Raw genomic sequence first — 24,101 nt, forward strand, 5'->3', positions numbered from 1 at the left:
ACATCTGCTTGCACCAGGGATGAATTTGCCCCATGTGGTTCTGGATTTTACAACTGTTGGCCGTTTAGGAGCCCGACTCTGCAAAACACTGTGCTAAAATACTCCAGATTGCAGAGCTAGGATCAAAGAGGCTTCTCTCTTCTTTTGTTTGAGATTGTTTGTTTGTTTTCTTTCTAGCCTATCTTTTAGAGGATGCTTCCATAATAAGGAAGAAGAGGGGAGCTTTTCCTTAGCCTTTTCCACTGCGTGGCTGTGTGTTTTCCTTTTTCTCAAATGGCAAAATGTGTTTGTGTTTACTTCCAGTGCATTTTTTTTCTCAAAAATTCAAAACAAAAAGGAAACATTACTTTTCCCATCCTTCAAAAGGAAAACAAAAACAAAACAGACTGATAAAGTACAATACAATAAAAATCAGGCATTATAAAAGACAACATGATGTGCAACAGCAATACCAAAGAAATAAAAATAAAATATATATATATATATTAGGATACAAGTACGAATGAGCCAAGAAAGCTATCTAACCCCACTACCGGATGATTGGTAAGCATTGGTTAAGAAATAGGTAAGGCTATTCTGAGATTTCTAACTTAACACAGTTAACCACTGCTTCTCTCACACCTTCGCTTCCTAAATTTTCCACCTTTCACTCACTGGTCTTTAATGTCTTGAAACTGATTTTTTTTCCTTTTCGTATTTTTTGGTCTACAGTAGAATTACATGTTAATAACAACAGCAAAACAAAACTCAAGCTTGTTGTGAGAGTAAGTTGGTGCCACATCCGTGATGCAGAAGAAAGAAGACAGACAACAGAACAACCGCATTCAGTTTTTCACACAGAAAGAATATTCGAGGGCAAGAGCCTAGCTGACCAAAACAAGTTGGGAGGGGCAAGCAGCAGAAGCTGTAGGTTTACAACTACACCAGCAACCAGAACCTGGTCTTTTGCCTTTACCGGTGTCCTTGAGGACAACGAAGCTCAGTTGCCATGTGGCTTTGCCATTCTTGTCATCTGGAGCAACAGCTGCCCTGCCATCTACTCATCACTAATTGCACTCCTGGTTCGATGGAAAACCAAAAGGAAAAGGAAAGGTAAAAGGCTCCGAGCTGGGGTGAAGGCTATCTCTTGGTCACCTCGGCTGATGTGACAAATCACCAGCCAGTGTGAAACTAGGATCAATGAGGGAGGCCACCTGGCTGGCAGGCTGTTTGGGAGCAGTCTTGAAGCAAATTCAGACTGTCTAAGGTGATGTGACAGATTGTTTAGCCTCCTCTGTTAGGGAAAAAGTGATGAACACTGACAGGTTACTCTGGGATCATTCTGTTAGCATAAATTCTTTTAGCTCAGCAGGGATGAGAAAGCATAAGCTCTCTATTGCTTTTGAATTGCCTTTGTAAATGTCAGCATCACCAGCCACCAGAAATGCGTTCCCTACAAACTTGGCTATAGCACTGTGACTGAAGCTCCATCGTGATTCCTGGCATTTTCTTTTTTCTGTGGAACTTCTAAAACATAACATTTTCCTCAAGGGTAAGCTCTAAAATTACCATAATGTTGAAAATATCACTAGCATCTTATTGAACCATAACTACGCCACATAGTCCCAGCAAAAAAATCCTCAAGCTGATCCTCAGTAGTGCTTGTCAATGTCGAGGAAAGGAACGTACAGAAACAACATGACGGAAACAGTACAGGGAAGTTCTGTTTTGGATCTAGCCCACTGGCCAAAGTGATTTTCATTCAAGAGAAAAGGTGCAACGATGAAGCAGGATGACAAATGGAGGAGAACTATGGAAGTTAGTGTTTCTCCATCTGGAGAAAAAAATAGGGCATTAAGTTATGCGGCATCTCTAGTCAGCAACATATGTTTTGGCTTCTTAAAATAAACCTCAAGTTATCCTTGGTTTCTCAATCAAGCACTGTCTACATGGGGCTTTAGTACCATGCTGGAAAAAAAAATGAGCTTGTGCTATATTTAAATGCAGTTCCAGTTAAACTAGTTTCAAACTGACCATGTAAAAAGGAACAACTTATTTAAAAGCCATTAAAACTATACAATCACACTTACGCCCAGGAACTGATCTGGTCGAGCACTGTAACTGAGTGGGAACGTAGGCTGGAATGTGGCTTTTAAAAAATGGTTTGGTTCCTGTTTACATGGACTAGACTGGTTTTGTTGAAACTGAGTCAGCTGGAATCAGGTTTAAACAGGCTGAATTCAAACCCAGGTTTGGAGCATGGCTCAAAGCCCACTTCTTCAGGTTGCAGTACTTTTTAAAAACTAGTGCAAATGGCATCTTATCACAGCATTGCAAGCATGCAGTTTTCCTCTCCTTGTCCAAATATGGTTGCCATCAGGTCACACCACAGGAGAGGAATATGCAGCAATCAGTCAGCCAGAACAGCTCAAACTACAGAAGTTCTTTATTTTACCACAGCAGGAAAGGCACTCTGGACACAGCAGGCTCAGTAAACCCTCAGCTTCACTTTTTTTCTGGAGCAGTCCACTACTCCTCTTTGACAATGCAAGTCCACTCTGACAGTAGCAATATATGCAGCTGCCTTAAACAAGAAAACAAAACAAAAACTCACCTAAACAAAAAAGGGGAGTATTGGCTCATAATCTGAATTAACTTCAGCAGACAGACTTCGTTTCCTCCTATATCACGACTCTGTAGCTGTCACTACTCTTACAGAAGCAAATGCCACTTTACAAATTAAAGGTGCTCTCCTGCCACTGTATGATGCTGGCTCTCAAATGAACTGTGCTTTTGTCAGGCACCCACTGCTTCATTACTGGAAGATGACCTTCCAGGGGTTTTCATCTTACAGGATTCCTTCAGATGGCTCAGAAAGAGACTGCATGTTCTACTGTCCTGCCTACTTTCAAGGGAAGAGTCGTTCAGTAGTTCATCTAACACTACATCAGGGGATATCTCCAGTTCTCTTCCAGTCCTTTCAAGCCAGGATGGATGAAATCTAAGAGTGGAAATCTCAGAGCTCGCCAGAAGAACACATCCTTAACTCCAAAGTCTCTCCTGGTTCCAGACAGACTTGCTCCTTTCCACCCAGGACCTGCCTCTCGTATATTATTCCTCCTCTAGTTCTTGATACTTGTCTCAAACGAGGCAGCCCAACAGACTGACCAGCAGCAACCTGCTTTGCATTGTGCAGCTCTGTGTAAGGCCTGTAACTACCCATTCCTTGGTACCAATGAAGCCAAAATGTCTTAGCTTCAAGTCTAAGGAGAAATTCGGGGCATGAATAGATTTCTGACCACCCAATTACTCTAGACTTTCCATAGCAATTAGATGATTGCCTCCCCTTTTTTGTCTATGAGACCTCTGTGTACATTAGGTAGTCCCTCCACAACAGGACCAAAGCAGATGCACTCATGATTTACATTCTTCTCCCAGTTGCTACACAGAGTATTTTTCAAGATCTTGTTCTACCTTCTGGCTGAAGTTGTAACTATAGTCTTACTGAAGAGATTCAACAGAAACTTTTGAGAGTTTATAGACCACAAAGAACTACAGCAGAGACGGATCTTGCTGCACATTACTGCTGTTTTCTTTTGTCTCATATTAGGCTTGTTACAAAGTTAATGACCAGGGCGTAGGCCAACATGCATCTTGACTGTAAAAATACAACTTAGGATTCCATTTGGTTCCAGCCAAAAGCCTTCATAATGCTTGACTATCTGTTTGAGGAGAGAAATTAGACCAAAGATCTTAAAATGCTAGACAGCATCTTTGCCTAAGCAGGAATATTCCTTACTGTACTGAATTCCACGTCACCCTTTCTTGTCCAAATGCTCCCTCTGACCCAAAGGCTTGACTGGAACACCTTTAATAGAGTGTTCAGGGTGACTGTTTATTGCACTGTTCCCATAACAGCCTCGGAAAGAAGTGCTTTTTTTCAGTGACCTTCCCCTTTGGTAAGCCTGCTTTGTGGCTTCACTTCTTGAGCTGAGAGATCATGCTTATAGTGAAGGGATGCTAATCACAGTCGAACTTCTCTGAAGAGATCCTATCTGACAATGCAAGTTTTGACATCTGAACTAGCAATTGGTATCTTATGTTGATTTTTATGCTGAGCAGTTCTCTTAACTCTCTCACAGCCCCAAAGAACACTCTCTAGGAAAAGGGGGAAGAAGATCTGTAGCACCCTGAAACTTGTGATGCCTCTTCAGTTTCTATTATAGTGCTTTTTTTAATTTTTTTTTTTTTTTTTTTTAACAGAAGCTATCCAATACAGCTATCTCAGTGTCTGACTAGTTGCTTAAAGTAAAGGTAACCGCAGTTCTCTTTCAACCTGGTCAGGTTTATGGTACATCCTGTTTTCTGTGCCTATCCCTTTCTCTTCTCCTTTCCTGCTTAATTGGCCCCTTCGAATCCCACCACATGTAAATACATTTCAGTAGTGCAATGCAGTGCAGTGCAGTCATACTTAGTGCAAAAATAAAAAGCCTTATCCAGACCAAAGAAGCACAAACTCCCTCCCCACCCCACCCAGCCCCCAAGAAATCAGCTCTCAGTAAAAGTACACCAATGCCCCAAAACAAGGGGGGATTTGCAGTCTCCCAGCCACTTTCACATGCCTCATTTTCTCTCCTCCCACTCAATGCAGAGATCTCATTAGCAGATAGGACATTTATTGAAAACATAGTAAGTCGAATGACAAAAATTGGAAAGGAGACAAGCCATCGTTTGGGGGCTGCAGAAAGCAGAGAGAACTAAATAGATACAGCAAAAAGGTCAGTAGTGGTTTTACATAAAGTTGTCAGATGCAAACTTTGCAAGGGCACACCTTGCAAAGGGCATGTGTAAGTGTGGATACAAAACCTAAAAAGCTTCCCTGTTCCCAATATACAGTCCTTATTTTAACAGTGCCCAAGCTAAGGTTCTGTAGTGCAATCAACTCTTCGAAGTGGCACCTCTCTGTGGCCACCCTAGAACAAACGGACAGATCAACACTAACTTGTTTTCTCCCTCTCACGCAGACACACACGTGCATGGACAACTCCCTCCCCCATCCTGCAAATACGTAAGTATATATATAAAGGATTTTTTTCATGGCCCTTCTAGGGCTAGGGTGGGAAAAGCAGGAATTTTAATGACAGGCATATAAGCTCTTAAGTACCTAAAAAATGAAAACACAGACGAAAACCAAAATAAAGCTCACTGATAACAAAGGCAAGCAGGTTACTGAATCCCAGTCAGGTTCCTACCTCCCCTAGCCTATCTATCTCTTTTAACAAAATAAAACATCTCTCAGGGCTTGCCACTCATTAAGATACCGGTTGGGAAAACACAACAAAGACTTTGGGGTACTCACTGGTTTGGAGATCAATTTCAGTTTGGACAGCCACAAGAGCCTCCATCTAACCCTCCTAACTACTAGAAAGGAGTGTGGGGAACCACTAAAACTGTGTAAGAGGCCACAACAGAGAAGGAGGAGAAGGAAAGGGAAATGTATGGATAAAGGAACACATTAGGGCAATACTGCTGCTGTTATACAAACCTCACCATAATTGCTCAGTATACAGAGGAATATTGCACGCTGCTTAATTTAGGCTCAGGCACATGCTTCCTCATGCCTTCTGGTTCTTCTCCCACTCCCAGTCCCTTGCTGAAGATGGCAGCCTACCCCAGAATGTAAACAAAAGCAAATACCAACAAATAAACCAAATGATAGCCAAGAAGCAGGTTCCTCCTTTTTCTTTCTCTTGCAAAGACAGAAGAACTGTGCCCTCGCCTCCAGGCACACGGATACATTCTGTTTCATTCTAGTGCAGAAAAAAATCAACAGAATTTCACACGCACAGAAATAAGGAAAGAACCTAAGAGAAAGAATCTAAATAAGGGTGCAAGGATCCTGAATATCCACCTCCAAAATAGAAAAATGGCAGGCCGTAAGGACTTTAGCTGTTTACCAATGAGCCTACCTTGAAAAATAAAGAGAGCACAATGGAATCACTAGCCATGACAAGGGGCCAGCACCTATCCCCAGTCTCTCTGGGTCGCAGAGCTACAGCAGTGTGTCCCATACCAGAGCATACACGAGACACAAAACGGACAATGATTGCTAGCTCTTCTGTAAAGTCTAAAAACATCAATGTAGGCAGTATAATCAGCAGCGATGAAATTCGTTGCTGTTCAGCTGTGTGTACTTTGAGGGTGTCCTATCTATCTGCTGAAATGCTAAGTTCACACTACGTGGGTTCCCATCCGTTCTCCTGCACACCCAATGCAGTAACACTTTTTAAAAAAAAGTCCACAGAAAAGCTTAATGTAGAGTCTGAATTTGGGGTTATATGATCAGATATAACAAAGAAACATCTTTATTTCACCCACACGAATATGTGATCACCATTACAGAAAACGTATGGCCAGAGCACTTCTGGGTAAAGCAGTCAGAAACCTAAAATAAAGTAATTCCAAATATCCAAATACGCCAATACTTTTACACTGTTCTGGCAATAGAAAAGTGACACAGCAAGGGTGTAAATTAGGGAAAAGCAACTGCTGTGTATCATGTATCTACATTAGCTGTTGTGGCTCACTATTTAATTATTTAAGATCAACACGCCATCACCAATCAAACCCCAATTGGCTACATACTTGTGGAATGAAAGACTCAAGGCCATTTATGACCCTCTGGACAAAACAAGTCCCATGCCTTGTTCAAAGGGAAGCAGCTGTCCTGCCCTGTATAGTTCTTTTGAATTGAGTCTCCCAGCAAGAAGGAGAGACTATTTAATCACAGAGCCCTTAACACAGGCAAAATCTGCCTGGTAGAGTGAAATCAAATCTTGAGTCAGTTTTATGAAGAATAGAAACTTTGAGCAGAGACATGCTAAATTATAAGGAACAGCCCTATAACATATTAAAGGGTGTATATGAAACTAGTTTTTAGGACTATAACTTTCTGTAGGACTAGATATGCTTTCCCTGTCAGAGAAAATGCACTGAAGTTAAAAAAAGAGCACGTGGGTCCCACCTGCAGAATTTGGCCCACAGAGTATTGGTCCAGTCAATTTTCAGGATTAAGTATAGACCTCACTGATGCTGACAAGAAAGGTCACGCAGTATATCCTGCCTGAACTGATCAGCCTATTTATCCTATGTTTGACAACAAAAGCTCATTATGGGTGGAGTTTACGGGAAACCACCAATTTTCTGCTTCATTTCACTGTAAGAATTTCTTTGAATCTGAACTTTGGAGCAAGGATCTAGGGGACTGAATGCTCAGCACATATGAAACTGGGAATAAATTCCAGATTTAAAGGATCCCTGTGAGTTTCACAGCAGTCCAAGCTACATTCTGGCGTTAGGACAGAGGAAACAGGGCACCCCAAAAGACATCGAAACTTGCTGAGATGCTTGTGAACAAGTAGTTCTGACTCCAATAAAATGAAAAAGTGATACCTCTTCCACCAATAAATAGGAACTATACATTTTTAAGAAGATATTAATTAAAAAAAAGAGCAGCAGCAGATACTGGAGATTCAGTCTCTTCCTCTAAGTGGCATGGGTGAAGAGCAAGTCCCTTGTATGGAGTTCAAGCATTCCTCTCTCCCGGGAGGCCCCCCAGCCTTTGGTGCAAGCAACCCCAAGGCAGGGGACTCTCCTCTTATTCAACCTTGCAGCGAAGAGCTTTAAAATCCCTTTCTGTCCCTGCACAGTAGCATAGAGCAACATTCTCTTAGTACAAGGTTCTCCCTCTCGTGGTGACAGTGTTACCTACTTCAACTGTTGTGTTCCTCAAAAGCTGTATAACACGGAAAAGAAGTGCAAAAAGGAGCTGAATATAAATACTGTCGACCACAGAAACATGAGACCGTGGCTTGCATTAGCCCTGGAGGTCAACTTGGTCAACAAGGAGACGGAAAATGAAAGTAATAACGAAAACCATATACTAGAATAAAGCTGATATTTGGACAGAGTCTTCCCTTGACGTTTATATCATTCAAGGGAAGTCTCCAAAGCAAGAATCTATAAAACTGTAAAGCCAGTATCACCTTCTGTTTTCTCCCTCCTTAGAAAAGCAGAAAATATGCACATATGAAACGAGTTTCTTAGAACATCACAATTCTCAATATTTCTTCAGAGAATGAAAAAGAAAGGATACATGTTCAAAAAAAGCAAGATTTCTGGATTCACAAATGACTGACTGTCTTTTATGTAAAAGATATGTTAAAATAGTGTTTACCAGCTGATTATTTTGTTAGTTTCACTTTCCCTTAGGCAATTGTATCTGTACACACTGCGTTCTACAAGTACAATCTCTAGAGTGGATAATCTACCTGTTTGGTACCATCCTGTTTGTAAAACCACTTCTTAGCCTAAAAATATAAACTGTAAACTGTATAAGATGCAAAATGAACTGAGGTGTTTAAAAAAGCATTAGGAAAAATAAAAGGCAACAAAGAAGTTAAATCAAGAAACACATTAAACTAGTAATTATCCTAAATTAATTACTGAACCTTACAAAGGATTAGCAGGGGAAGCGTGGAATGGGTACACAGCCATCTAAATGATCAGGCATTCTCAGTGAAGTGAGAACACTCTCTACGAAAATATGTATGATTCAGCATTCAGTCAAAGGAAAAGGCAAAGACCATGGTCAGAAAATGTGGACCACTGAATCAGCACTTTGTTGCAGCAGCTAACTGGAATTAATTTGGGAAATGGCACCTGTTTGGCTTAATGGGACAAAGCCCATCCTTTATGCAATAGGGTAATCCAGTTTTGTCACCTGCGTAATTAATATTGAGAGAATAGTCTCTTCCTTCCCTTAAAAATGGGTATACACAGAATAAAGAAAAGCCAGACTTAGAAATCACTGCTGGAAGACCATAACTTTTAAACTGCAAGTAGAAAGAAATAGGATGTGGTAGTGGCCTCCACGTAAGTGCAAATGGCAGATGACAGGAGTCTGTAAGGAACGCCAGCACTTGATGATTCCCACGCTTGAAGTTCCCATTTTATTATCCCAAGATGTGGCACAGGCAACTCTTTCCCTCTCTTCCCACTCCAAAATAACTCTTTAAGTTTATTGATTTGCAGTGACACAGATTTCCTCATTCTCAGTGAAAGCACAGTTTGTAATTGATGTGACCATCTCTCATTTCTTCCAGTCTTCACAGTTAGGAGAAATGAGAAGAAATGAATACCTCCTCCACAACCCTCATCCACTTGATTTTGCACATTTTCATTTAGGATTGATATGTTATCGATCAAACGAATGAAGGTCCGCTGAGCTGTACCTGAATTAGAAAAGCAAAGATAAATTCCCATGCTCTCATAAGTTTGCACTCTTACAAAGTTTGGGTCTAGACTTGCTGCCTGGGCCATCTGCGGCAAGAGGAGAATACAGAGAGGACACCCCAAGCCATAAGGCTTGGGTGTCAGTCAGTGTCCCCTGCGCTACCTGGATCTAGATGCTGGCGCATCCCTAGTAATGACATTTTCAGCAGCTCTGAGGTGACAATTTAAATCTAGTGGGAAAGACCCAAAATTCAGAACGAACAGCAACGTGGTGTGAAGATGATAAAGGCAACACTCGCCTTGGAAAACTTATGAACTGAAACTCAAACTTGCAGAGGTTGTTTTCATTTGAAAAGGCAGGGATCAAGTGGGTAAGTAAAGATGCAATTGGAATATATTAATAGTGGTGGATGGAGGTATTTTTTATTCAATTCCTGGCAAAATTCGTGGGCCACATTTAACATAACTGTACAGAGAATAATACTTCTTCCCCACGTTAGTGCGGAGGGTAATTTTAGGAAATCTTAAAACTTTAAAGAAACAGAACTTGGAAAGAGTGAAAGACCACTCGTGGCATCTTTCTCCAAGGCTAGGAACGGAAGAGGAAAGTCTGAGAGACAGTTTTACAAATGAAATAACAGGGCATCTTAGAAGAGAGCTAATAGAAAACCTTTAATTGTTTTGCTTAATTGTTCTTCTGATATGAAAGGGTAGAAGGGAACAATCTCTAACTTTTTGTAGAGCCTAATACTGTTTTACCTTTTCTTAAAAAAAATTACTTTCCTACCTCTTGCTACATAGAGATTTTAAAAAGCCTGAAAAAAATACTTGTAAAGACAATAAAGAAGCCAATAATATGAAAAAGCACACTAGAGCTGTAATAATGATTGTTAAATGCTTCAAATAGCTGCAGCAGTTGATTGGGTTGTGAATGATACATGTGAAAAATTATTCTTCTATGATCATAGGCAGATGCAAAAGTTAAATGATTATACTATGTATATATATTGATATAGAATTGCTATATATATTGTGTACTGTATGTTCTAGCTTTCAGAAATACTGTATTGTAGTGTACTTAACTAAGCAGATCTAAATAGCAACTTGTCATTTTCCACAAAGTCACTAGTACTGTTAACAAAACCCAAAAAGTCTATTTTCTCCAGTAAAAGAAATACATACTGTTACAGTCACAGACATTTTGACTATAGAGAGACAATGTACATTTAACCAAAGAAAAACCCCAAACCTAAATAAAAACCTCACCCCAAAATCAACCAGCCAAAATTGTTGCATTTATCATCTTATTCAAAAGGGGAAGGGAAATGCCACCAATCTAAGAAGAGGAATAACATTTACTCAACTTTGTATGAGTGAAAATGAAAGAAAAAAGTCCTCCCAGAATCTCCAATTACCCTTTCTGGGACAAGGAGAATCCCCCAATCGGGCAAGAGAGTTAAAATAAAACGCTACTGTTAGGGCCATACCAAAATAGGCAGCTGTAGCTAAACGTACTTATTCATCTCACCAACGAAATGGGCACAACATGAGTTCTAGAAATCCTGCAGTCCTCATGGATCACATACTGAATACTCACTGAACGATTTCTTCACCTCCTGACGAGAAGGTGAAGACCTCAGAAGACATGTCTTCTAGACACACTAACCATGTTCCTGAAAATATTCTGGCAAAGACCAAGGGAGAGAAAGTTCATTGATAATTGTTAGTGTCTGCACATTTGGAATGGATTACTCAGACTACTTGTAAAAAATATTCATAGTCGACATGTTTCAGAGTACGTGAGGTGGGGAAAGAGCTGTTTGATACGGCGCTTTGGATACTAGAGAGTCCAGACCTGGAATATTTTAGAGCCTATCAATACACTGCTTTGCTGACTGTTTAAAGACTTGATATTTTTTTAGTGTTCTTTTTAAGGGAGGCACATAGGCAAGTTAGATTTTGCTTGGATTTTATTCCTTTGTCAGATGAATATGTTGAAATTCAATGGAAACGAGTGACTGAACTCAACAGTATCGTTCCAGAGCTGTAGGCCCCATGGATGCCCATCTCTGCTAGTGAAGCCTGCTGAGCTGGACTGTTTTATTTATTTTGTGGCTGAAAGACCACACAAGGCTCTGAGAGGCACACTTCAGCCCTCCCTTCAGAATGGTACTCACAAAAACACACTGGACCAAGTCTGGGTGTCACATTTTGAATGAGGGCAAACATCTTATTTGGGCAAACATCCAGTTAAGAGCATCTGGCCGACAGAATGTGTTTTATAAATATATGTGTGCATATATACTGTATAAGTAGTGTACTTATTTTTCATTAGATTCATATAGATTCATGCCAATGCTCCACAGTTAATGTTGTAACTGCTGTTTCATCTAAACTCTTTCCTGAGCTGTGTATGTGCACACGCTCAATTAGCAACCTGTCTGTAAAGCCAGAGACAGCTAGCTATCTACCTATGCATACACACGTACACATGCATACTCACACATACACTTGCATGCACACACACACAGAGGCCATATAATTTGGTTTTGTTCAAAGATCCCATAGGTACCAACGGACTACGTGACAAACGAAAGTAAAGGACTTCATGGGAAGAGTGAGAGGAAGAAAGTCGTGATGTATTTCAGGGCAGTTGCATGAACATAATCCTGCTTCCTGAATGTGACAGTCCTCTTCAGTCAAACAGCATATATTCAACACGGGGGTTGAACTTTTAGGGGATTTTATAAGGTTCAACAAAGAACATGGCAATATCCAGGTGGCAAAAAGAAAAGCAGCAAAGTGAAATAGAAAAGGCGCCTAATTAAATATATAGATCTCAGAAAGATACCTGTCTGTTTTGTAGGAACAGGACACTGCAGCATCAGACAGTTGAGCACAACAATATCTAACAAAGCTCTGCACTTTCCTCAGGTGTCATAAGACTGTGAACTTGGCAAAAAATCACCAACAAGTCAACTGTATGAAGCGTGTACACTGTAGAAGTCTGCAGGTTTGCCTGGAAAATACCTAAAGCAAGAAATGCTTTGCTACACTGGTACCAGATTTTCCAGCAGGGTAATTCTCAGTGAGGGCCTTATGAAAGCATATTTGCTACTGTAATACCTAAGTCCAACCTGACATAGATTTACGAGGGATGCTTGGGCTGTGGCTGCATGACTGTGCATGGAATTTCGCAGCACAGAGGGCTGAAGTGCTAACAAAGTTTGCATGAGGAGTGGAAACAAAATGTCCCTATGGGCTGAACCGGATAGAAGTTCTCACACAGAATGGGATATTGGCAGTTCTTTTGTTTGTGTAATGATATTGTTGCAGCAAAAGGATATTGTTAGAATGTTTTTCTTAAAAGAAATCACAGCTAAACCAATCAAAAGGCCTACATTTAACTCCAGTGACAGGCATGCAATCCCAAAAGTGCCAATACAGGTTGCACTGATAGAAATTAAGAATGGAATTTGTCACTGGGAAGTAGCTTTTCACTGGATTTCTCCCTTGTGAATTCCACTGTCACTGGCGAGGCTGGAGTCAGTAGTCAAATCACACAGCCTTAACCCCAGATTATTCATTTGGTTTAGGAAGAGGATTTGCCCTCCAGTGTTTTACAGGGAGCTGATGCCAACCAACCCAACCAAAAGGAGGAGATCACTGTGGAAGAGGACCAAGCCTGGAGCTGTAACTGAAGGTAAGATACAGCTGAGAAGCACCATCCAATATGAAAAGACCACTATGCCTCACTAATACTGCTTCGGGAAAACAAAATGTAACACATTTTGTATGAAGCAAATGTTTTATATGAAACTTTGCTACAGATACAAAACAGAAGTACACCCCATACCGCTCAGACGCATTTCTGTTTTAAGGCAGCAATTAATTGTGTATGAGGCTGTAGCGTATTCAAGGCTGCAGTGTTATTTGCTTCCCAAAGAAGTATCTTACTGGTCTTTGCTTTTTGAAAAATAGTTGAGGACACGTGTAAATTGGAGGGTTAAAATACAGTTAACAGTGTCTGGAGGACCTTCTGCTTAACTCAATGTTACACTCCTTTTCCTAGGGGAAACATTAAGAATTCTGCTTGGGCTTATGTGGTTGTGCACAAAACTCTCAGTTCACTGACTGCGGGGAAAGGAAGTCAGTTAGTGAAGTAGACTTGGTTCTGGTGGTGGAAACTGTGATCATGTATAATGTGAAGAATCATGTTTTAGTAGCAGAGTTCTGCATATCTTAAATCGGTTTATTATTTTAAAAGCTTTTAATGAACAATTCTTGGGGAAACTGGCATTTAAAAAACCATGACTAATTCTTCTCCTGATGTGACTTTGTTAGAATTAGGTTTAGAATATGTCTGACTCCTTGTGTTTCAAAATAAACCCATAAACTCTTTAGCTGAGTTACCAATTGCAACGTGAATAGTGATTTAAAGCATATTATGGGTCCAATTTACTTTTTTACCTTATTCACAGTAGATCAGTCAACTCTGCTTCTCCTACACTTGAACTCTCTTAATGCCTGGGGATCAAGCGCTACTGCAGAGGCTAAAATGCAAAAAGAAGCCAGCACCATTGCTAAATATATAATTAAAAAAAGATCTATTAATATTTAACTTTGGATTTTTTTTCACTAAAAACATAAATTTTAATCCAAAACTATCTAACACTATCCTAGTAATTATAAACATTATTTTAGAGTGGATATTTGTCCAGATACAGGCAGACATACACAGGGAAACAATTCTCTCCTTCACCAAAATTTTGCATTTGTATAATTCTACTGTTTTCATCTTAGTTACTCCTGATCCATAGCGAAGGGGGATCAGAAATAGAAACATTGAATGCTTAACATTTTCTCTGTTCCTAGAGGCGCTAATCTAGCTGATTAGTTATCAGCACTGGGAATAATTAGATGGATATACACTATTACCTAACACATCTTGTTTCTCATTTACATATTTCCTTAGAAAAGGAAACAAAGATTCCCTCTTGTGCTTCACAACAATAGGTCTAAGAGAGTAAAGCATTCTTATTTTTCAGACAGGTCGTCTCTCTGTCAGTGTCTCCCTTGTGGACCAAATCTCTCTGTTCTACACTAAAGAAAACATAACCTGCCTTTTTGTTTTGTCTGAGTTAGTTTGAAGAATATGCACATACCTAAAATTCTCTCGAAATTTCCCGGTTTAGTCATCTGTCAAAATCTGGAGACTCCTTTGCTCCTGCTGAACTAAACTGGATCATTGAGTAGCTTTAAAGGAAGTTAGCTGAGACCTTATTACTTCTAGCAGGACAAATAAGAAGGGTAACAGCAGCAAGAACACTGACTTGGCATGGCCAGAACAAGCCCTTGACGGACATGAATCTAGCATTAGGCCACATCCATACACTTGTCTGTCTTACTGGACATGCTGCCGAAGCTTGGTACCTCCAGTACCTGTCCCTCTGCAAGGCCTTCCTACCCGATTTTGGTTTCTGTCAGCGGTACACTCAAGAGCTGGGAAAGATTTTCATTGCATTTACAAACTCAAGACTCCAGATTTAATGTATTATCTGTAGTTTCTCTCATAAGCCTTTCTTCAGCAGAGCTGTGATCACTTAGGGGCCAGATATGACTGAATGACAAGCCTCCTGGGAGAAGAGCAGGCTCAGAACCTCTCAGGGCCAAGTTCTTATGACTTTACACCTCCTTCATGAATTTTCACAGCCAGCATAAAAACAAATCAGGGAATGTGAAAAGCAGCTATTTTGCTTTAGGCTGATCAGATGCTGCTTCAGTTAGGCTACGTGCTGATTCATTTCTATCAGGTTTATTTCAACAGCTCAAAAGGATGCTGATTTGAAAGGGTTGGATTACCAAGGTCTAGTTTTCCTTGACAGAAGGGCCACCAGGTGTTGATTTGATATTATATTTATTTTTGAGAGGCAAGTCATCTTCAGCAGTGAGAGTTGAAGGATTTCCTTAGCATAAGACTGTCAGAAGGGTCTCAGATCTACAGTCCTAGGCATGCTGAAGGTCTGGTTATGTTTGAAATTGTTTGGGTACTTTTGATTTTGGACTGGACTGAAATCTTCTGCAAATAGTATGTTTTGTACCTTCTCCGTATGGGATTTGTTTTCATTACTAAAGAGGCAGGACATGCTAGCGTTATACTCGCTAAAGGCAAGAGATTTGTTCTTCCACCATGTGAATGAGACAGCATTAATCGAGTAGCTCAAGGTTGGCTGAAATCAATCAGTTTGGGGTTGGTAAAAAGTGAGGGGGCTGATGGTATGTGGGTTATTACTCAACTGTCCTTTGGATGAGAAAGAAATCGAAAGAAGAAAAATGGGTACCACTTGGCCTCTTTGATCTTAGCGCAAAGGAAAATCTCGTTCTCTTAGAAAGTCAGTTAAATGCCACTCTTCCCTGTTACTGTGAATTTGAGCTGGTTTTGAAAGTAACTAACAGCATGGGCCAGAAGTGGACCTAGTGGAAGCATGACAGTTACCGAGAAAGTGTCCCCAGAGCAGCTCCTGCAAAATATCTATACCTTTATCCCTTCTGAGGGACTATTAATACAGGTTTTGTAAGAGAGAAGATCAGATTGAAACATCATATTACAGTTTCTAGACTGGTGTACTCCACTGGTATGTCCCCATTATTTACAAGTTGTACTTGCTAGTCATCTGGAGGAGATCACTGTAGGAGAACCTCACTAATGCACACACCCCAGACACACACACGCACACGCTCAGTAGCCGTTCTCTCCTTACTGACCAGCAGACACTGACATTGTAGTCCTGCATTCCTTGTGGATTCAGATTTCCCAGGGAGAGGCAGAATTCAGCGGAACGGGCAAGAGAAGTTAAATTTTGGTTCTCTGATTTATGATTTGACATAATACAAGAACAAGGGTGTTTCAATGAACAGCAACAAAATTAACCTGAAAAGGAATCATTTCGACAAGGTGGTAATTAACCTGAGGAACTCACTTCCACAGGATAACACTGGGGCCACCTAGCAATTAATAAGCTAGATCTTTAAAGGATAATGAGAATTATCTGCCACAATATATAATTTTTATATGGGATAAAGAGTTAAGGCCATAAACTATTATGTCTAGGTTATAAGCAGATACATAGCTAATGAGGACTATAAAAAATCTTCTCTTAGGCTTATTACTTTGTAATTATCCAACATGTGTCTTTCATCTTCCTCCAAATCCGCTGCAACTGGCCACGTGTCAGAGACAGAATACTGGGCGAGGTGGACCACAAAGCAAATCTGCTCTGGCCAATCCTACATTTTCAATTGACTTCATCAGCCTCAGCAGCAGTAAGAGAAGGCACTTACCTCTCACTTACTCTAAGGCTTCCTTTATTGCACTTTTGCCTTGCAGAGAGGCCTTGATTTTTATGCTTGAATTTGTGTCCTATTTAATGCCCTTTTCCATTGCCAAAGCAGTATAAAGAGAGCTTTAGGGAAAGTGAGAATCAGGCTCAAGGAATGCAGGATATTGCATGCTCCATCAGAGGGATGTTCAGTCTGCTCTTGCTCATCTATACCATTTTATCGGGTGTTTTGAAGGAAGCCTTTCAAGCATACTGAGACGGATGCACCCAAACACTGTCAACAGCAGTTTGTGGATCATTGCGACTGCCAGTGTACCACAGGTATTCTTTCTGCTAAGGAATATTGTAGCAATACATGAAGCTTGAAGATACTGGTAAGATTCAGATATTGTAGTTGTTTCCAAGTAGTAAATAAATATTTCAACAGATGGGAGGAAGCATTATTAAAAAGAATTTAACATTTTAAAAGATAAAGGGGTCTATGTTTGAGGTCCCAAGTTCACAGAAGGGCACTTATGTGACCCGATGAGCACTTTCAGCTACATTTACAGTCATGCTGCAAGTTGCTCCATGTTTTACAAAATCAAGTCACTAATTTTTGAGCCTGGAAGTTCAGCAAAACCAGTTTATATTTCAGGCAGCCATTTGTGAAGACCTTGGACTAAACTCTTTGACAAGTGGTTTAGAATTCAATCTAGTATGCCTTAGCTTTACTTTAAGAAGTTTGTTTATTTTTTTAATTGGCACCCTACATTCATTCGCAACTGATCTTTAATTCACTTCGAATTTATTAGGCCCCAAAATAAATTTTCAATTCAAAGATGATGCTTCTTTGATTTAGGGAAGATTGGAAACCAAAGAATTAAAATCTAGATGGGATTTTTCTCTCTAAACACCATAGTATTTGGATTTTGGTGGATGTAAACCCTGATTCTTATTTCCTGGGTACTGGCATATCTCTCCTGGTATGAGAACCATATTCCAGAATACACTACATCTTGACCAGATTTAACAATGGCAAATTAAACAGCTTTTCCCCAGACCTCAGATGACAAATGAGCAGCTACAGATTTTTAATCTGGGTAAAATTCTTCATTAATTCCTCATATGGGAGAACACAGAACTCTTCAATACTAAAGATCTCGGAAAGAAATCCTTTCCTCAGAGAAAGACCTTCAATCCTTCTGTATAGGTTCACCTTCCCCACTTTCTTCCGCACCCTTGTCTCTAGAACCTTTATTTTCTGTACGGATTTAGTGTGTTTACATGGCAGATATTAGTTCTCTCTCTCTGCACCTTAGGCTTTGTCTTTTCCCCTCTCGGTTTACATGCCATCATTGCTTTTACCAGTGTGGTTTTGAGAACAAAATTTGTTAACTAACTTGTGCTCCTTCTCCAGCTCCCTTGAACTACCCAAACAAATTGGTAACAAAAAAAGATGTTACCATATAAGAGACTCATTGGCATTCGCCTCAAAGTCTCTTTGTGCTGCCTACTGCAGCTGGGAATCAGGGCTTCACTGTTTAGGATCTGCTGAACAATACCTTGCACGGTACAGAAAGATTCTGAGACTGAACCACCTGTCAGGTTTTTTTCCCCAAAATAAATCAGTAATGGAACAGGCGTAGAACATAGCAATGAGGTTACCTGTGCTGAATCACAGACATCCGATACAGAAGCTGCAGGTGTAAAGAACATGCAAAATGGTACGTGGAGATCTATCAAGTCAATAGTTAGAAAGTTGTCCAGCATAAAAGAATGTCTCATGTGAAATGCTCAGTGTTCACAAGTAAAGTTTTGTAAACTTAAGAAAGCTTAATTTAAATATAGACACAAGTAGAAGCTAAACTAGCAATTTTTCTTTTTTTTTCTTTTTGCATATTTTTGTTAGGTGCTTCTTCTCTGCCTAAAATATAAAGTCCAGAGTGCAGCTGGTGCAAATCCTAGCTATGGATTTCAAGCAAGACAAAGATAGTGTCAGACACTGATCCAACTGAACTAAGGACCCATGTACTTTGGGAGTTGGCTTTGGGGGAAAAATTCTCACACAGATACACAGAAGACTAGGGAGAACACCAGCTCAAACACAATAAAACAAAATACAAAACACCAACATATATATGCAGATCAGGAATCAATCTTTCACACTGATCCTACATTCCTTGCATTGCTTTGCATATGCAGAGAATGCGGGATGTGGCCCTTCTGTTGGATGTTTTTGCAAATGAAGAAGGGAAGATTATTTGCAATGGTAACATTTTAAGTTATTTTGGCATCAGCACAAATTACCAGGGGCAGGATCAGATTCCCACACAAATATGGAAGCTCTCTAGCGAGCAAGGCAGGGATGAGAGAACAATACAGCAGATTAATTCTTGTCCAGTGACCAAAAAGAAGGGAAATCCTAGTTATTACACACTTCCAAAACTTTCATTACTTTTTCAAATAAGAAGAAAGAAAAGACTACAGATTCTATCATCCCCCAAAACAAGGGGACATTGCTAGAAAAATCTCTTTCTCAAAAGGAACTGCCCTTCAGCAGAAATAAATTCTGAGATGGAACCAAAAAAAGAAACAACAGAACCTTGGTAAGAGCCAAAAAGAGAACCACGTAATTCAAAAACAAAGTAGCAGTTCAATGATACTGCAGGATGCACAAACTCTAGTAGATAATCTCACAGATGACTTCACAGAGCCCCTCATCGACCCAGGTAATTCTTGATTCCATTAGAAAAGAGAGAGAGAGAGAGAGAATAATACTAGAAAAGAAAATTAAGAAACATCCTTCCTCTTTTTTAAAATAAAAATCAAGATCATCTCCCCTCCCCCCCTCTATCTGGAAGCAGGTTAGCTAACCTTAACAGTCTCAATTTAAAATAAAATATATATTTTTATATATATTCATATATATAATAAAAGAGAAGATATTAGTGGCAGTGTACGCAAAACAAAAAAGAAAACAAAGAAAAATTACTTTTAACAATCTCACTTTTTTCGTTTTTTTACACAAATACTGTTGTAAATATATTAAAAAAATCAGCATTCTATCTGGTAAACGTCACTTTTGCCCCTCTATAAAATTTTGAATTAAAAAAGTCCCAAGAACTCTTTTTTTTTAATTATTATTCCCCTCCCCACCCACCCTCTATTCCTCTTTCTTCCACAAGAATAAATCCTGATGCAACTTTTTTTTTTTTTGCAAAGATTGTGGGAACTAACCCTTCTCTTGTACCTAGATCCATAGGTTGCAACCTCTTGATATCTTTGATTTTCCTCTGTGTTTCTCTTTGCCTTCTGTGAAAGTCCCTCTTGATTGTGCTGAGGCCCTGGGCTCAGCGAAGACACTGAATAAATTACAAAAAAGCCACCGTTGCTCGTTGTCTGAATCTTCTTGGTTTCTGCTGTAAGGTGGTATGGGAAAAGCAGCGGGGAGGGTGCGCCAGAGAGCGTGGGATGGAGCAGAATCCAGGTGAGGAACCTCTGATTCTTTTTCCTCACCCTGCAGGGACTCCACACTATCCAAGCCACACTGCCTCGCGCTCCCCTCAGCCCTTTCGTGTGTTTGTGGATGCGTGTGTGTGTGAGAAAGCAGACACGTGGTGGAAACCAGCAGGGCCTTGTTTCCTCTGGTTGCTGCTCAACCAGAAGCAAAATATTCCACAGTTCTAACTGGATACTGTGAAGTCCAAAAGCGGTCAGCATTGTGAAGTATGTCCATTGAAACACTGCGAGCGGTGTACTTATAACGACAGTAGGCCTTGTAGATTTGTAATATATTTTGTTTTGTTTCTTTTTTTTTGTAGTGCTCTTCACAAGTGAGAAAAAAGAAATTGTTTTTTGTTTGTTTGTTTTTTTTTTTTTTTTATTTTTTCTGTCTGTTTTTTGATTTTTTTGTGGGTTTTTTTGTTTGTTTTTTTGTAGTAAAGAAGGGTTGTATTTAGAGGCCAGTAGCTAGAGATCCAACCAGTGGAGCTCATGAAGCACTACCTGGCCTTAAGGCCACCATCCGAGGGAGGCTGGGAAAATTATTATTCACCCAGCCTCCGGAAATGTAATGTACCAGCAGGCAAAAAACAGTTCTTCATGTAGTACAAAAACAACAAAACGAAACGAACCCAAAAAAAGGAGGAAAACAAAGGTAAAAATGAAACAAAAATCATTTCTTAAATTCTAGTGCCATAGCTTTTTTTGTTGTTTCTATTTTTTTGTTCATAACAAAGAGAGAGAGAGAGATTCTACTTATCCATCTGACACATGCATCCTCATGTGGTCGTTGAAATGCTCGATTTGGTCAAACTTAGCTGGACAGACAGAGCAGACGTACGTGGTCCCCTCCGTGCAGGCCACCACCCCGGCAGGGACAGCCCTCGCGCCGGCGCCGGTGGCTCCAGGCGTGCCGTTGGTGGCACTGTGCAGAGCCACATGCCTCTCCAGCAGGGTCTTGTGGGAGAACTTCTTCTTGCAGATGTAGCACTCGTAGGACTTCTCCCCGCGGTGGAGGCGCATGTGCACATTAAGGGAGCTCTTCTGGGTGAAGCGCTTGTTGCAGATACTGCACTGGTACGCCCTCACGCCAGTGTGCGTCACCATGTGTTTGATTAGGTAATCCTTTAAAGAGAAGGAGCGCCAACAGATGCTGCATTGGTGGGGTTTCTCACCTGCCCGTTACCAACGAGAGAGAGAGAGAAAAGAAAGAAAAACAGACAAAAAAAATTAAACCAGTTCAGTACGACTCTTTGCAATAAACTAATGGTAAGTCTCAAGGAGGGTCTTTGGAGAGGTGCTCTAAGAAAGAGTAATTCTGTTAGCAAGCGTGTTTTGATACACAACATTTTTTGCAACCAGAGGTTTCAAAATGCCTTACAGAGGGGGCTGTTAAGTGTTCTCAATCCGCATACAGTAAAAAGGAGCTCAGGTGATTTCTTCAAGTTCACCTAGTAGGCACTGACAAAGACAGGACTAGAGTTAAAAGCTTCAATGGCACAGACTCTCCTGCCTATGCTCCTGCCTTGCTCCTTGCCCTCATTTCTAGACAGGTCTTAGTCAAGTTACTTTACCCTTCAGTGCCGCGTCTCCCTGCCTGTATGCAATAGAAGCACGGACAAAGCTAGTGATTACTAGATAGCTGACCTGTAACACACTCATCTTTGTCAAATTGCTTTAAATTTCTCAGAACAGAAATGCTAGCGATTGCCAAAGGAATCCAGCACTATAAGAGGTTTACATTTGTTGCCCTTTTTCTGGTCAAATCTCACAGCTGAAGCATGGGTAAGAGTAACTGAAAAGGGAACCTCAGTACACAGAATTGTTTAGGCCAGCCAGTATCATGCAAAGGGCAACCTAACAGATAACCCAGGTGGCCAAGATGGCCAGTGGTATCCTGGCTTGTATCAGCAGTAGCGTGGCCAGCAGGGACAGGGAAGGGATCTTATCCCTGCACTCGGCACTGGTGAGGCCACACCTCGATGGCTGGGTTCAGTTTTGGGCCCCTCACTCCAAAAAGGCCATTGAATGACTCAAGCGTGTCCAGAGAAGGGCAACGGAGCTGGTGCAGGGTCTGGAGCACAGGTCTGATGGGGAGCGGCTGCGGGAACTGGGGGGGTTTAGTCTGGAGAAGAGGAGGCTGAGGGGAGACCTCATGGCCCTCTACAACTCCCTGAAAGGAGGGTGCAGAGAGGGGGGATGAGTCTCTTGAGCCAAGGACCCAGCGCCAGGACAAGAGGGAATGGCCTCAAGCTGCGCCAGGGCAGGGTCAGACTGGCTCTTAGGAAGGATTTCTTTGCAGAAGGGGTCGTTGGGCGTTGGAATGGGCTGCCCAGGGCAGGGGGGGAGTCCCCATCCCTGGAGGGGTTGAAGAGTCGGGTTGACCCAGCGCTGAGGGATCTGGTGGAGTTGAGAACGGTCAGTGTGAGGTTCATGGTTGGACTGGAGGATCTTCAAGGGCTTTTCCAACCAGGATGATTCTGTGATTCTGTGATAAGCTTCCAGTGTAACAGACATGAAATTTAAATTATTTGACTGCCAATTAAATAAAACACCTTATCAGGTAAACCAGAAATATAAAATATTTATGTTATCTACCACATTGCCTTGTGCACCCAGGGCTGTTGTAAAACTGATTCTGGCAATTCGTATAAGTGAACTCTGATCATATCCAGACAAACCAGCAACTACAAGGATGAACAGAAAAAAATATTTAGCTAAGCACATACGATTAGTTTGTCCAGACTACTCTTAATTACTCCTCGTGCTCAGAGTTCTTCTGGGAGACAATGCCACACCCTCATGGTATCAGGCAACATTTTCATGATATGCTGCTGTACTGATAATGTAGATAATACCCAACACCCTGAATGCCCCATCAAAAGCTGCTTTTTAATTTGTTTTCTGAATCACTTCTGGTATATTCCAGGTGCGGTAATTCATCATCCCCAAAGCTGTCAGGGAGAGAGATGGTACCACAGCTCTGTAACAATCAAAATGATCCTCTGTTTCAGTGACTGAAAAATTATTTTCCTTTGGTCATTCTGCAATTTCCCCTCTAGCAGAGATTCTTTTTTTTTTTTTTTTTTTTTCACAGACATCCTGTCTGGCACTGTTTTAAATCCTGAAGAGTCAATCTTAATTCATGATTGGAGATGTCTATCAATTTCCTTGGTTGACTTTACGTGTAGTAGGTCAGGTCTTCCAATATTATTCTTTATCTGACTCCAAATACCCAATGCAGTGCACAGCTTGGGGTAGGAGAAATAAAGCACTTAATCTCAGTGAAGTTATTTGTGAAAAAGCCTTTCTAGTTTTTAGAACAAGGATGCTGGAAGATATATTTGTGTTCTGAAGGGGATACTTTTCTGAATAACACAACACTATCCACATAGTATTTTAGCTACTCATCCACAACAGAAAGATGGAGAACATAAACAGACACAAAGGGTAATCTTGGGATTCAGGATTCTTGATGCTTGCAATCATACATTTTGTACCAGTCATGAGAAGTTGACCTTTTTGTATATGTACATGTACATGTCTGCCTTAGATAACTAGAGGAATTTTTCATTTAAGTGATAATTATAGGTAAATAGAAGTTTAAAGTTTACATACACACATGGAAGTGAAATCTATTGGATACAACGGGGAGGCATGACTTACATTCCTTCCATACCTCGGGCAATTTCTTCAGGTTCTACTCCATGTATGACAAACACAGCATTTATTTTAAGATCTGACGTTAACAAAACCACTGCCTGGTGAGAGAAATATTTACTCTTTCTCTAAACCAGAATTTCTCTCCAACATCAGAATGACTCGAGGGCAAAAGCAAGCAAAATATAGTCCTGAACCCAGGATAGCTTCTTCTCCATGTGAGGTACATGTATCTCCTTGCTTTGAAGTATCATAGCCTGACAAAGCTAGGAAAGGCAGTTTTGGCTCCATAGTAAATATGGTTACCTATAATGTCTCAAAAGACCGTATACTAAAGCAGTTGCA

The 24,101-nt window shown here is 40.6% G+C and overlaps 1 protein-coding gene across 13 annotated transcripts in view; it reads right to left on the reverse strand.

Moving 5' to 3' along the window:
- Window positions 1-19,775: 19,775 nt before the first annotated feature.
- ZBTB20 (zinc finger and BTB domain containing 20) overlaps window positions 19,776-24,101 on the reverse strand; it is a 492,466-nt gene continuing 488,140 nt past the window's right edge. For all 13 annotated transcript variants that reach the window (XM_074808333.1, XM_074808323.1, XM_074808340.1 and 10 more), the window contains one exon: window positions 19,776-21,271. In XM_074808333.1, the coding sequence (XP_074664434.1) occupies window positions 20,853-21,271 (419 nt within the window). In that variant the 3' untranslated portion in view covers window positions 19,776-20,852. The remainder of the gene's footprint in view (window positions 21,272-24,101) is intronic.

Source organism: Strix aluco, chromosome 2 (genome assembly GCF_031877795.1).
Source record: "Strix aluco isolate bStrAlu1 chromosome 2, bStrAlu1.hap1, whole genome shotgun sequence".
Classification (NCBI taxonomy): Eukaryota; Metazoa; Chordata; class Aves; order Strigiformes; family Strigidae; genus Strix; species Strix aluco.